This window comes from Cryptotermes secundus, unplaced genomic scaffold, assembly GCF_002891405.2.
Source record: "Cryptotermes secundus unplaced genomic scaffold, Csec_1.0 scaffold165, whole genome shotgun sequence".
Taxonomy (NCBI): Eukaryota; Metazoa; Arthropoda; class Insecta; order Blattodea; family Kalotermitidae; genus Cryptotermes; species Cryptotermes secundus.
In genome coordinates, this window is record NW_019737087.1 from 891,087 (window position 1) to 906,659 (window position 15,573).

The 15,573-nt window shown below is 37.9% G+C and overlaps 2 protein-coding genes across 6 annotated transcripts in view; one reads left to right on the plus strand and one right to left on the minus strand.

The window, feature by feature from the left end:
* Nucleotides 1-12,699, plus strand: part of LOC111870046 (proton-coupled folate transporter) — a 78,246-nt gene extending 65,547 nt beyond the window's left edge. For 3 of the 5 annotated variants that reach the window (XM_023862001.2, XM_023861999.2, XM_023862002.2), the window contains 6 exons: nucleotides 4,878-6,404; nucleotides 7,304-7,543; nucleotides 8,098-8,181; nucleotides 9,782-9,938; nucleotides 10,490-10,586; nucleotides 12,261-12,699. In XM_023862001.2, the coding sequence (XP_023717769.1) occupies nucleotides 5,597-6,404; nucleotides 7,304-7,543; nucleotides 8,098-8,181; nucleotides 9,782-9,938; nucleotides 10,490-10,547 (1,347 nt within the window). In that variant the 5' untranslated portion in view covers nucleotides 4,878-5,596 and the 3' untranslated portion in view covers nucleotides 10,548-10,586; nucleotides 12,261-12,699. Of the gene's footprint in view, nucleotides 1-2,144; nucleotides 4,132-4,877; nucleotides 6,405-7,303; nucleotides 7,544-8,097; nucleotides 8,182-9,781; nucleotides 9,939-10,489; nucleotides 10,587-12,260 lie in introns of those variants that run through there. The other 2 variants (XM_033753658.1, XM_023862004.2) reach the window with 2 other exon arrangements.
* On the minus strand, nucleotides 825-4,782 carry LOC111870047 (nuclear receptor 2C2-associated protein). The gene is made up of 3 exons (XM_023862005.2): nucleotides 4,519-4,782; nucleotides 2,121-2,211; nucleotides 825-1,346 (listed from the first exon to the last, which is right to left on the minus strand). Exons 1-3 carry the CDS (start codon nucleotides 4,554-4,556, stop codon nucleotides 1,056-1,058), a joined length of 420 nt encoding a protein of 139 aa, XP_023717773.1. The 5' UTR covers nucleotides 4,557-4,782; the 3' UTR covers nucleotides 825-1,055.
* Nucleotides 12,700-15,573: the final 2,874 nt, after the last annotated feature.

Here is a 15,573-nt window from a genome sequence, read left to right on the forward strand (position 1 = left end):
CTTATTTATTCAAATTTTAAGCACAAACCTTCAATCCCCTTCAAAGTACTCTCCACTTACACTAACACACTTGTCTAGTCTATTATTCCATTTTTCAAAACATTGTCTAAATTCATCTTTTGAGATGCTTGACAGCGCCTCCGTCGTTTTTTCCTTCACCTCAGCAACATCAGCAAAACGCTTTCCTTTCATGTCTCTTTTCATTCGAGGAAACAAAAAAAAAAGTGTTCATCATTTCGGTACTCTTCTTTCAAAGCACAGCATGCTTCCACGCGACCTTGTTTTTGTTCAGCAGTCAGCAGTCGTGGCACGAAATTCGCAACCACCCTTTTCATTCCCAAATCTTCTGTCAAAATTCGCTGAACTGAGCTCCAAGTCACTCCCGACAGCTCCACAATTTCTTCAATGGTCCGTCATCGATCTTCCTTGATGATTTCACGAATTCTTTAAACATTTTCATGTGTTCGGGCCGTGGAAGGACGACCAGAACGAGGTTTCTCATCAATTGACATTTCACCATTTTTGAAATGGGAAAACCACTCAAACACTTGAGTTTTCCCCATAGCATCGTCCTTGTACGCCGTTTTTAACATTTCAACATTTCAAGAGTTTCTGTTCCACTTTACTCGAGCAAAAAGCAGAATTTCACTGCCACACGCTGTTCACGAAAATCAGCCATTGCAAAAACGATGATCACACAAAACAGTTGTCACTATAAACTCTGCAAAAACTAGTCCTTACCTTCTGAAGCAACAGTAGTCGGCTTATCGACTCAGGAATGTTAGCTCTATGCGCTCATAGCGGCAAAACGCGGTACTACAAAAGCTCTGCCCACAAAAAAATTAGTTCGGTTTCTTTTGGGTACCCCATCGTATTTTGTGCCAACATATTTCAATTTGAAACACAACTTAACAAAAATCACAATAGCTGAACTTACCTCACCGATAACCATACACACTTTTATTTCCTGCAATACCTATGTGTTAAGGCATGTTGTTTAATTTTTCCTGGTATTAAAATGTTGGAAATATAATATACACATTTTTATTTCATTATCATGTTGGACTTAGGATTTCTAACTTATAGATTACTATTCTACCAAAGAAGTCTGTGCTTCCATTAAAAACAAACCGCAGCTTTTTAGCAGAAACAGGTTCCCTTAATTTGAATACTTGCAAAGAATTAATATCATCAGGATAAAAATGATCAACTACTTCCAATGATCCATCTTCAGGTCCAGCTTCTAGATGGCAATTCTGGCCAACAAAACCACCTTGAAATTGAATGTGAAATGCATTTACTGTTTCTTCTTTCTGCAGATCAAGTGCAATCCATTGTGGTGATCCCTGTTAAAAACTGATAATGATAACTATATGGAATAAGTATAAGAACAAAATGAAGAAATGAATTGAGATGGTCTGTCTGCAAATTTGATCTCAATAACTCTTTGTATTACGATGTTTAAATGAAAGGAATTAAGTATTAACGAAACTTCACATTAAGCTCAAATTCACTTACCACATTCTTCAAAGAACAGCTTATCAGAATATTACTAATGACATCTTAAAGAGTTATATCTTCTTCTTGGCAGATTTGTCAACATATTGTAACAAAATGTAAGGAATTCTGTACTAAATATTTCAAATACTACAAATTTATAAAGCAAATGAGTGGAAAAATATGAACATGCTGGTATATTAACATTTTTTAAATTCTTCATGCTGTTGTGTTTAGTAATTGCAGACTTTATAAAATTATATTTTACTTTGACTGACCACCAACACAACTTCATAGGTAACCACTATTTATTAAAAACAATTTTAATTCACAAAACACTGAAAGCTACTAATATTCATTAAAACTCGTTTTTAAAAGACATTATTCATTTCTGATGATGTGTCAATGGCCATTTAAAGTAAAATTCAATTTTACTAACCTTGTAATATCAACATTCACCATAATCATATATTTCTGTGTAATCTGTTATGGTGACATAAGCAGGCTAACATGGGGTCTTTCAAATCTTAAACTCTCTTCTGTCAGTCATTTCCTCCAATACATGAAGAAAATACTGTACACTTTCTGCCTTCCATTTAAGTAAAGAATAACAGATAAGTTACCTGATCAGAATTCCAGCAGGTTTCTTCATCACCATCAAAGAGATGTTTCTTTCCAAACTGTTTCACATCCCTGTTGAGGACCGAGCTTACCCTAAAGGATGCGGCATGTCAGCAGTTAGTCAATTTTATAGCTTTATAATACAGCAAACCCCCCCCCCCCTTTAAGGGTTTGTTTTGTAGCAGTGTATTTTAACACTAAACAAAGTACAATCATAAATGGCTGTAATTTGATATTGAGCTTATTGTTTTGGTGCTACTGAAACTGAACACTGACTGACGAACAACTCTAACTGAGTCTGTAATGCGCATAGAATGAATTTTTTGTTCTAGGTTGACTTTTCTGTGCAAAGAATCTGCAACTTACACAGATTTGAAACAGAGAAGGCAATTACACATTCCGCCTAATTTAAAGCTGTAGTGGTCAGTTGTAAGTGTAGTCAGGAAAAGTACAACAATGCTTTCCTAAGAAGAGATGTATCTTCTGGAATACAATGCGGTGCAGTCTGCTGAAAGACAGCCAGTGTTTTGAAGGAACATATCACCCCAGTGGTGGCTCGTAGCTTTCTTATTTGGTGGGGCTAGTCACTATATTTAATTCGTGGAAATCGAAATTTGATTAATCTTGCATATCAAACCCAATAAGATATAAAATAAATTATTACAGACTTTGGCTAACAGGCCTAATACGAATTCACTTTGATAAACTTATTGTAAATAAACAACCATTTTCTTTTTTTCATGACGGAAAAATGGTAAGACTGACCATTCAGTTCTGAAATGCTTCTCACCCCCATCTCGGCCAATAGTCTTTCAGAGAGTGGTGCATGTCATAAAAGTTCCGTTGCTTTGAGAAGTTAATGACTCTAGAGGAGTTCCCCGTGCAGCTATCTGAACTCTAGCCTGACTGATACAGTGCAGTTCACACATCTTGTAACATGTTCCATGTCTAAGGGGCTAGCCAGCCCAAGCCCAATGGTTAATGTTTTATGCGTGACATCCCCTCTACATTTTACCACACTGTAACAGTTCTACCGCAGCAGGTTGATTCCTATAAAGTGACTCCAACTGGGCTTGGAGATCCCAGCCCCATGCTTCATTCAGACTTGTCCAATTCCCCACAAAATCATTACCAGGTACATCTAAAGTACAAATTAAAATATTACAAAAGGAAATCATTTGATAACATGAAGTTATGAAATTGTAGTGAAATTTGAGGGGTGCTGAGCCCCATCGGCCCCTAAGGAAGAACCGCCCTTTTATCACCTCCATCTTCAGGCCCAAAGAACAAGCCAAGCAAGAAGCCAGCATGAAGCATGGTGCAAGTAGAGCTGTGTAAAGCTCAAATCCTATAACCTTTCTTATGGTTAAAAAAATCAAAATTTCCATGAAAAAATGAGAACCAGCAATGTTTTGCCAAAGATGGCTCAAAAATGCAGAACAAACCATATGTAAGATCTGTATTAATAGTTATAAGCTGGAAGTTCAGGATAGCTAAGATGGCATCCACATTCATGGCAGAAGTACTAGCAACTAATGAAAAACCAGATATCGTCAGAAAAATAGACCTTGAGCAAAACTGTGTGCTTTTCTGGGACTCAAAGTGTGCTAAAAGGAATTAGTAATACTTCTACAAAGAACAGCACATCACACATTGAATGAATGAGGGTTGGGCCATAATAATCAGGCCCTTGCACCATGGCCTTCAATGATCTACTGTGCTTCCCCTTTGATCAACCCTTATTAATCCTACACTTTGACACATCACACATTACTCTAATGCTTAAAGACAAAATAGAAAGACTGGAATCATGAGATAAAGATCCAAATTCTCTGATTCCAGGGCACTGCAGAGCTGAAATTAATGAGAGAGCTGACTCAGAGGCAAAGTAATCCAACAAAGATTGCATAGACAGTCAAATACTATTACCAGTGGCAGATTTTAAAGCCAAGTGGAAAAAGTAAGGCAGAGAGGGGCTTCACGGTTACTGTCAAAACACCAAAAGGGGCAGAGGTGAAAGTTACATTGAAAAGTACTATAGGAATAGCGCGTCCCTGTAGTTCCATGAAATAAAAATGAACCGCCGTGCCTTTGTGTCAATAAACCGCATGAGAGCAGGACACTCCAGTCTTAAAGCAAGCTTAAGTAAATTTAACATTGTATCCACAGGTGAACGCAAATGTGATTGGCTTCAAACAAAGGAACACATCTTCAGGGATTGTAAACTGTACAAGAATCAAAGTGCAACAGTAATGGATATTTTGTCTGAGAACAGTAAAAAAGAATACCGAAAAATCAGTTACAGAGCTTTTACAGCTAGAGGAGGCGTGTTACTACATAAACAAAAAAAAAAAAAATTATTACACAAATGACAATAATTATTTCACATGCAGTACTAACCTACAACTGAATGTTCTGTCTTTCAGAACAGACGTCATTGTAACATTAGCTGCATGTGTTGCTTTAAAAGATAGTGATTCATCAATTTGGTACTGTTATTTCAGTTCCGACTGTGCAATAAATAGAAAACCCCAAAACAAACACGTAATAACTTCTCAGTCTGCTACAACTGTGATAACTTGATTCTTTTTATTGTTGGCGACGTTGGCAACATTGGTTCAATGGATTAACCCGCTTAAACATGCTAAAGTCTTTTGGCATTAATTTCGGTGATCAGTTACTATGCATAGTTTTGCAGTTGTTAGACACGACTTACTCTTTTCACTGTTAGAAATACGTATATTTTTTCTTTTTTACAGCCAACATGTGCAAGAATTTGTAAGCATCTACTTAGCTGAATCATGATGGTGGTAAGCATGTTGCCTGGCTACCATCTGTTCATTTAGTGATCCGTGGACACTTCATATTTTTTGCCGGGCGCGAGGTATGCATTATAGTTTGTTGTGGAATTTGCTCAATTAACGCATGCAAATGAAAACTTTGTATATTTGTATTTGGAACTAACTTGTACACATTGTATTGTTTAAGTGTAAATATAGCAGTGACACATTGATAAACCGTGTCATTGACCGCTAGTGTCCTTTGCTAAAAATGAACAAATATATATATTGTGTCGGATATTTTGGTGAAAACTGCAAGTGATCTGCGGTACAAAGTAAACATCAAAACTGTGTAGTTGATGGGTACATGAAAATGTGACAAGAGTTTTATCATTTGAAGTTTGATCCGGATGTGTGCTGGTAATGAACAAGGTTTCATTCTGAAGTGTAGACTGCGGGAAGAGAACATAAATCGTCATACGAAGTAATCGACTTTGAAATATTTACCAATAATTGTTACCTGAACATTATATGTCAAGGACGCGGAGAATATAAAGTGTGACGCAATGTTAATTTTTAGTTTGTACAGTCTAATTTTATATTGCAAGAATTGCATGTGTTATTGAAGCAATCATAGTGAAAGTGTTCAGGAGCACACCATAATTAGACTTTCAGTGCTTATAACTAGAAGGCTGGAAATGGCATGCTGTAACTGGGTTAAGAATATTACTGTTGAACCAGTACTGTTGTTTTACATGTTTGCTATTTATATGCAGTATGGAATTTTTCAAGACTTGGTTTATGAGAAAGTATGCAGAACAACATTCAATGTCACAGTGTGTGAAAATCTGCATGATTCTAGATACTCTGCTTGTCTTGATACAGTGCAGAATGGTGCATCAATGTGGATATTAAGCTCAACTGTGTCGTTAGCTTTGCCTTCAATAATATCAGCAAACTTCTTGGGTTCGTGGGGAGATCGTTTTGGAAGGAAGCTTCCACTAGTGTTGCCATCAATAGGAGGTCTTCTTAGCACATCTGTGTTTATATGGATGTCACTGTACAATTTAAGTGGCCCAGTATGGCCAATTATAATTGCAGGTGGTATATCAGGCATATTTGGAGGATTTGTAAGTTGCATCATGGCAGTCACCAGCTATGTATCAAGTATATCTTCTCAAGGTAGCCGAACTGCTCGAGTGGCTCTTCTAGAAGCCATGTCGTTTATTGGAGGGACGTTTGGCCCATTTGCAGGTGGCGGGTTGCTTTCAGTTTCAAGTCATGCAGTTGTATTTGGCTGCATTTCCATGATTTATGCGATTATAATAGCATATGTGTTGTTGTTTGTACATGACATTGTGGGGACTGAAACAGACAGCCCATATTGCAGTCTTTTTCATGTTAGAGAATCATTAACAACATGCTTCAGGCCCAGGGATGGTTACAAGAGAGCATACTTGATGTGTTTCTTAGCATGCTGTCTGATCATCATGACCATTGTCACAGGTATGCAAATAAGACTTGAAACATTATCTCTCTGTTAAAGATCAGTGTACAATACAAGTTCTACATCACTCTATGTTCATGGGTATTTTTTGACTCCTGATTCAATTTTCTGCCCTAGTTTAGGCTAGAGGATCTTAAATTAGCTTAATTTTGTTCGTACAAGTGCACAAGTCGACTTAATTTAACCTCATAAAATCAAACCAGAACTAATCAGAAACAAGTATTTCAGCTCAAAAACTCCCCTAGAACATGGCATTGTGCTGACCCAAACTATAAATCTGCTTTTTCACCTTGTCTACAGAAATTTTAATACTTAACAGGAAAATTGTTTCAGTGTATCAGTTTGTTATTTTAAATGTGTGTTCTGTATAGTAAATATTAATAACTCACTTTCTAGTACCTGGATTAGGTCATGCCTCCTTCTGTGTCTTTTCCAGGGTAACATTCACTTATCATCCTACCATTTGATGCTGTTGCAATTGATGTATTTAGTACATTACAAGGATGTACATTAGTACATTACAAGATTTCATGATTCCATGTATTGTAATGTCTGTATTGTTGATTAGCAGTGTCAGAATTAGTGTTGCATCAAGTCCATTGAGGCATGCAAAATCCCCTCTGACCAGGGTTTCCTGTGTTACATAGATAGCTCTGTTACAGAGAGATTATATAAATATTTGTTCACATTTATAGTTGTCAATAACAAATATGTATTGTGATGAACCTCTTTATGTAGTTTATTTTTGTTCAAAATTGCTGTTTGATTTTATGGATGGAAAATAAATTTCTATGAATAACCGTGATTTCATCATTAGCATGAATATGATTTACATTTTTGTTTCTCTCTGAAGTGGCATTACTAATGGGTTTTTTTTTTTTTTTGTATGAACATGCAGGTGAATTGGACATCACATACCTCTACACTAAAGATAAACCTTTGAAATGGAATTACCAAACCTTCAGTTACTATTTTGGTTTGAAATATGCTTTGGGATCTCTCACATTAATCTTAGGATCTCCTGTATTACAATATTTTAAAGTACCTGATCATGCAATCTGCCTTGTTGGCATTATTTCCAAAGCAGCTGGCTTTGTGCTACTGGGATTTAGCACAACAAGTACAATGATGTTTTCTGGTAAGTAACCTCTTTTTGTAAATAGGTTTCATGTGTTGCATCTGCTATTGGAACAAGGGCGTGTCAGTGTGACATAGGCTGGTACATCATCATTACAATATTACTAGATTCCATTTTCAACTTTTTGTAGTCATACATCAGTGGGAAATGCAGACATCATCACAAAGGGATTTTCTTCTGTAAGGTTGTCTGTGCAAGGTATGACATACCATATTTTTTTAGTTGGTTATTTATGATGCTGAGAGTGCCAAATGATGGGATAATTAATAAATGTAGAGCCGTTGGGGAATGTAGATGGATTTTACTGTAATTTTTGTTTCCTGCAAGTGAATATGAATAATAGTTTTACTGAAATTGGGTTCAAAAAAGGGAATTGCATACCAGCTTGCAATTGGTATGTCACAATGTCTGTAAAGTATTGCCACTTTGATTATTTTTTTGGACAGTGAATGCATCACCAAATGTTATATTAAGCTAAGTGTGAAGATTTAAATAAGTAAAATATACTACTGTTTTCAGTTTCAGTATAGTATTATTAAAATTTCTGTTTTCAGTTCCACTTTTGTCTATGTTGAGTTCCTTTTGTATACCTTCTCTTCGCTCGTTGCTGTCGAAACAAGTTGAGACTTGGGAATTAGGTAAGTTTCTGTTCTGTCTCAAACATAATGGAGCATATTGTCACGTACGATGGGGTACCCAAAAGAAACTGAACTAATTTTTTTGTGGGCAGAGCTTTTGTAGTACAGCGTTTTGCCACTATGAGCGCATAGAGCTAACATTCCTGAGTCGATAAGCCGACTACCGTTGCTTCAGAAGGTAAGGACTAGTTTTGGCAGAGTTTATAGTGACAACTGTTTTGTGTGATCGTCGTTTTTGCAATGGCTGATTTTCGTGAACAGCGTGCGGCGGTGAAATTCTGCTTTTTGCTCGGGAAAAGTGGAACAGAAACTCTTGAAATGTCAAAAACGGCATACAAGGACGATGCTATGGGGAAAACTCAAGTGTTTGAGTGGTTTTCCCGTTTNAAAATGGTATGACCCCTGTTCCTCACCCGACCTTGCCCCGTGTGACTTTTTTTGTTTCCTCAAATGAAAAGAGACATGCAAGGAAAAAACAGCGGAGGCGCTGTCAAGCATCTCAAAAGATGAATTTAGACAATGTTTTGAAAAATGGAATAAAAGACTAGACAAGTGTATTAGTGTAAGTGGAGAGTACTTTGAAGGGGATTGAAGGTTTGTGCTTAAAATTTGAATAAATAAGTTTAAAAAAATAAGCTCGGTTTCTTTTGGGTACCCCCTGGTATTCCTTGTTGGCGTGACTATAATAATGGGTTCTGGATTAGATGAATAGATTTATTGGACATTCACAAGTCATAACTACAAATAATTATAACACTCTGAAGATTACTATAACTATAACACACAAAATAAAGTCTTCAACATCTGCTTACTAGTCATTGCTTGGTAACGAATCTTGTCTCATTTTGGCAGTTGTAGCACTGTGTGAGGCCGGTTTGAGCTCTGTATGATTCTACCTTGATAATAACATGGTTAGGCTGTTCAGCTTGAATTTCTCGTGAGATTTTACGTTTCTTGTTAAGCTAACAAGGAATAACAAGAGGGTTTCCATGTAGGTTTGTCCATTTGGTGATCTTCAGTTGGCCATCAGTTGCCTCACATCGATGATGTTGAAGCCTAAGTCCTCAAGTGAATGAATGAAGAGTCTCCATGGCTCCTTATATAGGCCAGCTAATATCCATGGAAATTCCATTCTCATGAAAACATGCTTATTGAAACTTTCACTATTAAGCAACCAAAATTCTACTGTTGACTGCATTGGGAATGTGTTTACCTAGCAACAGGTTTTTTCTGGTAGCATCTGCTTAATGCCTTGAGCAAATCCATCACAATATTAAAATATTTATTTTCTAAGGTACTAACTCCATGGAGTAGAGCCCTTCCTGAAACTTAATAGTTACTCACAAACTTCCAACATTTTATGAAACCTGAAGGTTTACTACCTAGTTTCTAAGAGCCTGCCACTGGTCAATATCCTGAGCCAGATGAATTAAGTCTACATCTTTCAAGAGGTCTCTTTCCCACAGGTTTTTGTGCCAAAACGTTATATGGATTGATCATCTTTCGTGTTCATATTACATATTTCACCCATTATTATTCATTTATACTAATGAAACAAGCAGAAGAAAAGTACTAATAAATGAAAATACTTTTGTTACAGGTAAAATGTATGCATTTGTTGCAACAGTGGAGAATATATGTACCCTTCTTGGTTCTCTTGTATTTAATAGTCTATATCCAATTATGAGAGAGTATCAGCATGGATTCATTTTTCAGTTTGCAGCTATGTTACATATTATTCCATTCATTATAATGTGGTAAGTAAAAAAATAAATTTAGCTGTAGTGTCAGATATTGATGATTACAGAACTCTAAATGGAATGACACGATATTGTGTGACCCTGTACTGTTCAGAACTAGGGGACTAGGTGATGGTGCAGATTTTACATTATTGTACAGCAGCTGTCATAACACTGTTAAGTACAGAGTATTCAGAGTAATAAACGTGAATGAGGAAATTGAGAATTTCAGACCAGCAGAGACTTGAGCAATAGTTGAAAATCAGAAAGTGAAAACAGAAATTATAGTAAATGATGGCAGAATTGAATATGACAGGAAATGTTGAGATGAGGAAGTAAGAAGGATGTGTTTTGCAAAGAATACTTAAGAGATTTGAGGTTCTCATGGTGACTGTAAAAGTTACTGTCTTTAAAACTAAGAAAATTATGAGCATCTCATGTAGGATAGCCAGTTTCCAAGCCAAGATTATAACTAAGTATTCCCTGAAATACATCCGGTCTAATCACTACACCACATGAACAACCCTTTAATTGTGTCTATAATGTGTATGAAAATATTTTTTTTACAGGTGGACTTTTCTGTCTAAAGAATCTGCAATTTATACAAATTTGAACCAGGGAACATAGCTGCAAGTTCCTCTTAATTTAAAGCTGTAGTCTTCAGTTGTAAGTATAATCAAGTAAAGTACAATAATGTTCTTTTTTTAATTTGCATAAAATAAAATAATATGAATATCTTGTTGATACACTGAACCAAAGTCCCCTTTACCCACATGTCTTAACACATTGCGGACCGGTGGTTTAAACATTTAAATCACCCTGGGGACCGACGTTTTTAAACCTACTACCCTAACTTGTGCACTGTTCACTTTAAAAATTAATATAAATTCTCCTAATTAATTTTATGAACTGAAATTTTTGGAGAACACTTACCAGAGCTCCTAGAAGTGCTTGCATGTGTGATATCTCTGGAAACATTCCCCTTTGTGAAGAGGCATTACGCAGAAGTTGCACATGTAGACAGTTCTACTCTTCTTGTGCTCTGCGCGCACATGGCACTGCCTAGAAATGTATTTCTTCTTGCAATATTCACTCTTCACAATTTTCAAGAGAATATGTTTCCGCATATCACCCGAGAGTCGGCCAGGGGGGTCTACTTGAGGCCTCTGGCGGGTGCGAACAGATGGCCCCATGCCGCACTACATCTGTGTCTGACGCAGGTACTGCCGCCACCCTGACATCAGTAGCCCAACCTTTTGCCAGTTTCAACAGAAATGCTTTGTATTTCAAAGAAGAATTTCTGTTCACCTTTTTGAAAACCGTAAATGAATTGAAAATTGCACAGTTTATAAGCCACAGTGCAACTTTCTTCGTCCATTTTACTGTTTTCCTAGGAAGGGAATAATAGGCCAAGAACTGGTCGGCCCTATCAACTCCTTTCATGAACATATTATACTCGGAAATACAAAGAGGCTTCTTTACTTGCCCGTGTCGTCTTTGAACATCGACCATGCTCGAATTGTGAATAGTGGAAACCATATTCACAACGCGAGTATCCCTCCAGGACTGAAGAAGAATGTCCCCCTTCCGTCAAAGAAACTATCTCCAAAAAACAGTGACGCAACTTCAGACACGTCCGTTGGGTCCGATGGCATCTGCTTCACCCCCGGATCACCAGTAAACTTTCCCAAAGTGGTGGTTTTGTCCACTTTATCCCATGTAGCTGTCCCGACACTCGCACTTTCAACGGAGCTCTCACTTTCACTTGACACATTTTGGGCAGCCCTGTGGCCCCCGTCACTGTCACTGTCACTGATAATGGCCTCGCTATCAGAAGACGAAGCAGTTGGCAAATCTGATAGCTCATCGGAGAACATATCTAATATTTCCTGTCCTCCGAGAGATCGCAACTGCTTTCGTCTCTGAGCCATGTTGAACTGGTAGCTGCATGGTTGATACGTGCAAGCTTGGATTAGAACAAAGCCAATTTTGTTTAGGTTGTGACAGGAAATGACTCTGGTCGAGTTACTAGATAAGGCAGCAATCATTCCCGAGGTCATCTATGCAGTAGTTACGATTCAAAGAAGCCACACAGCGATATATAGCGTTTTGCAACATAACGTGACCGTAGAGGGCCATATGGCCCACCCGGTCCGCAACGCTTGGAAACGTAGAGGGCCATATGGCCCGTCCGGTCCGCAATGTGTTAAAGAGCCCTTAGGTTATGGTCAGAGCATGCTGACTATTTAGTCTGTTGATTTAGGGGGTACAATTCATACACAGATGGGTTTAGTTACTTGCTCACTGCTGATTAGTACTGTAACATATTTATGTTGTCAGGTGCATGGTAACAGCTAAATAAGCAGTATCACAGCAATGATACACATGAAACAATAGAACTTTTTGAAGAATGTTTTCTATGTGGTCTGTGCCGATGTTATATAATGAGGCCCTCCAGCCAAGCCGTAGTTATTCACAACCAGTGAGTGGCAAGTTTAGGACTGGCTGTGAGAAGGTAGCCAGCCTGTAACATAAACACGAGAGGAGAATATTGATTGCTGGGAGCTGTAACTGAGCAACAACTGAAAAGACATAGCCAACAGAGAAGACTTAAAGAGTGTGCTTTAGTGAGAAGCAGTGTACATGAATTAGTAAGAGTCTTATGTAGTTATAATTCTTAAGTGTTCATTAAATCCAAACCCCAATCCTGGTCACTAAAATGTGACAATATTAAAAAGAATTGTGATCATAATTAAACTGATAGCAAAAATCTTAAAAATTCTCATTCATTCTTAATCCATATATGTGAATAATAAAAATCCCTACTTTTACAGATATAAGTCTACAGAAACCTGATTTCCAAACTTACCCTGGCATTGATTATATGTTGTGTACATAGAGAATTCTTAATGCCGTACAGATATGCCATGATTTATTCACATGATAACATACTCACATATGCAAGCTGCTGTGTGAGAGTTCAAGATGTCTGCCATCTGATTGATTCAGTGAAGAATGGCAGTGCTTGAGCCAGCTGTTCACAAGGGCATGTAGGAAAAGTGAGATCTGAGGTTCATACATGGGTGGCCATGCCATAACTCAAGCAGTTAGTCGCTGGCTTCCCACTGTGGCGGCCCAGATTCGATCCTGGGTCTGGTCAAGTGGGATTTGTGGTAGACAAAGTGGTGCTGGGATGGGTTTTTTCTGAGTACTTCAGTTTCCCCTGCCAATCTTCATTCCACCAAGTTCTCCATCATCATAATCACCTGGGGCAGGTACAATAGACCAATCAGTGGCCACCATGCTGAGTGGACCCAGCTGGACTCCACCACCCACTAAGAGGAGTCTTCTTTTTTTTACTAGAAATGTGTCTAAGAATGAAAACCACATTGATATCTGGATTCCAAGCCCATCTTATGTTTACAAATATAACTAAAATTACAGACACTTCAAGAAATCAAGAATGAGCTCTATGTATATACATCATTAGCATATATTTACATGTATTAAATTAGCTAAATGTGTTCATGAGTCAAGTCCATTGTACTGAGGTACCAGTCAGGGTCTTGTTTGATATTTCATTAGTAGATCACTGAGAAGGCCTATTTTTAAAAAATTCATAACACTCTTAAAAATCAGACAACTTTTATTTTGTTATATAACAACTCCTCACTGTAAAAAATAAGCTTGTTACAAAATTTTTCAAGAAGCCTTGGACTTGGACGGATTCTGTGGATAAACGACCTGAGCAAAAAAATGTCATCATGCAACATCGAACCTATTGTGGCGTATTGGCTCTATGCAGGAACTGTTGACCCACAGAGGCCTCGGGGCATGCGCGCAACGTGAGAGTTGTGGATTGTATTGGTGTATTGCTAGGCGACAACTCTGTGAATGCTTGGATTGCGCAACAGGAAGTGTGAGTGACGTCACATACCCCACTCATCCCATAATTACACAATGCTCGGTAAACACCCCTCCCCGCTAGGCTGTGACATCGTGCAACAGGGGAGTCCGTGCAGAGACTGTTGCTAGGCAATCAGTAAACACGTTTTCTATGTGGTCAGGGCGGAAACTACATAATGAGAGTACTCATCAGTGTTGATTCAGTATTGAGGCATTTACGAATTACGAGTAGTTAAAATGTAGCAGCCACCGCAGTGAGTTGAAGGCTGACAGTCACCAAATACATTTGTAGCCTGGAAGTGATTACAGCAATAGAAGTAATTGGGACAATGAAATTGTGAACTGTGTAAGTGTAAGAGTGAGTGTGCAATAAATTCGCTAGATCCAAAACAGCATGAAGTTATTTGTCACGTCACATAGGAAACACATGACAATTTGGTGTCAGAAACTCCATCTTTGTACACTGCATTGTGTCACCATCAGCTGTTGAAACAGCACCCTGAATTCTGTTCTTCAGATCGTTTAAGCTGGCCACCAGAGCCTTGTAAACACAGCCCTTTATGTATCCCCACAGGAAAAAAATCATAAGGTATGTATGATATGCTGACCAAGAGATGGTGCCAGCTTGACCAATCCATTGATTTGGGAAATGCTGATTAAGAGATACATGTACAATCAAGGTACAGTGTGGCAGTGTGGTGGTGCACAATCTTGCTGGAAGAACACACCAAGCCGCAGTTCCTGTGACTGGATAGGCAAATTTTTCTAGCATATCCAGGTAATTTCTCAATGTTTGGTTGCTTTGGCAAAGAAAAGAGGTCAAATCAAATTATTGTTTAACAGGCCATACTACACGTTAACTTTGGGCTGTCTGTAATGTGCTTCATGCTAGTGTGAGAGTGTTCTGCTTCCCAGATGCATGTTTTGCTTGTTTACCTGCCATGAGACTTGGAATGTGGCCTCGTCAGAGAATGTATCTTTGTCCAATGTCTGTGATGCAAATTGATTATGGGCTATTCTATTATCTGACATAATTGCCTGTACCACTTGCAACTTGTAGCACATGGACGCAAACATTCTCATAAAACCCAATGCACTGTTGATGTGCCATTTGCATCTCACGTGCCTCAGCTCTAATCGATTTACATGGGCAGCATACTTTCTGTATCTTTCAAAATTTTCATCAGACACCACTGGACACTCTGCACCTTTCTTATGCAAAACACTTCCACTCTCCTTACACTGTTTGTACCAAGCAGGTATTGATGGTCTTGATAGACATTTTGTGATGCATTGTTCTGAAATGTCTTTGGACCTGTGTATCTGATATATATATAATATAAACTCCGTCATAAATGTAACACTTTATTGTAGTTCTTGTCCCACTTCTTTCACACTATATATTATGGCCGCAACTGGCCATCATCAGGTGTATTTCACTTCACGTAGCTGTCACACTGCACTCAATATTAACATTTAAACTCCAGATTTCAAATGTTCATTGGAATATCGGGTGTCAATTTACAACAGAGAAATGGACATTTGATATCTGGAGTTTAAATGTTAATATTGAGTGCAGTGTGACAGCTACATGAAGTGAAATACACCTGATGATGGCTGGCTGCAGCCAAAGCATGTAGTGTGAAAGAAGGGGGACAGGAACTACAATAAAGTGTTACATTTACGACAGAATTTATATTATATATATAGAAGTGTGGAATGTAACAGGATGCTTAAATATAATACT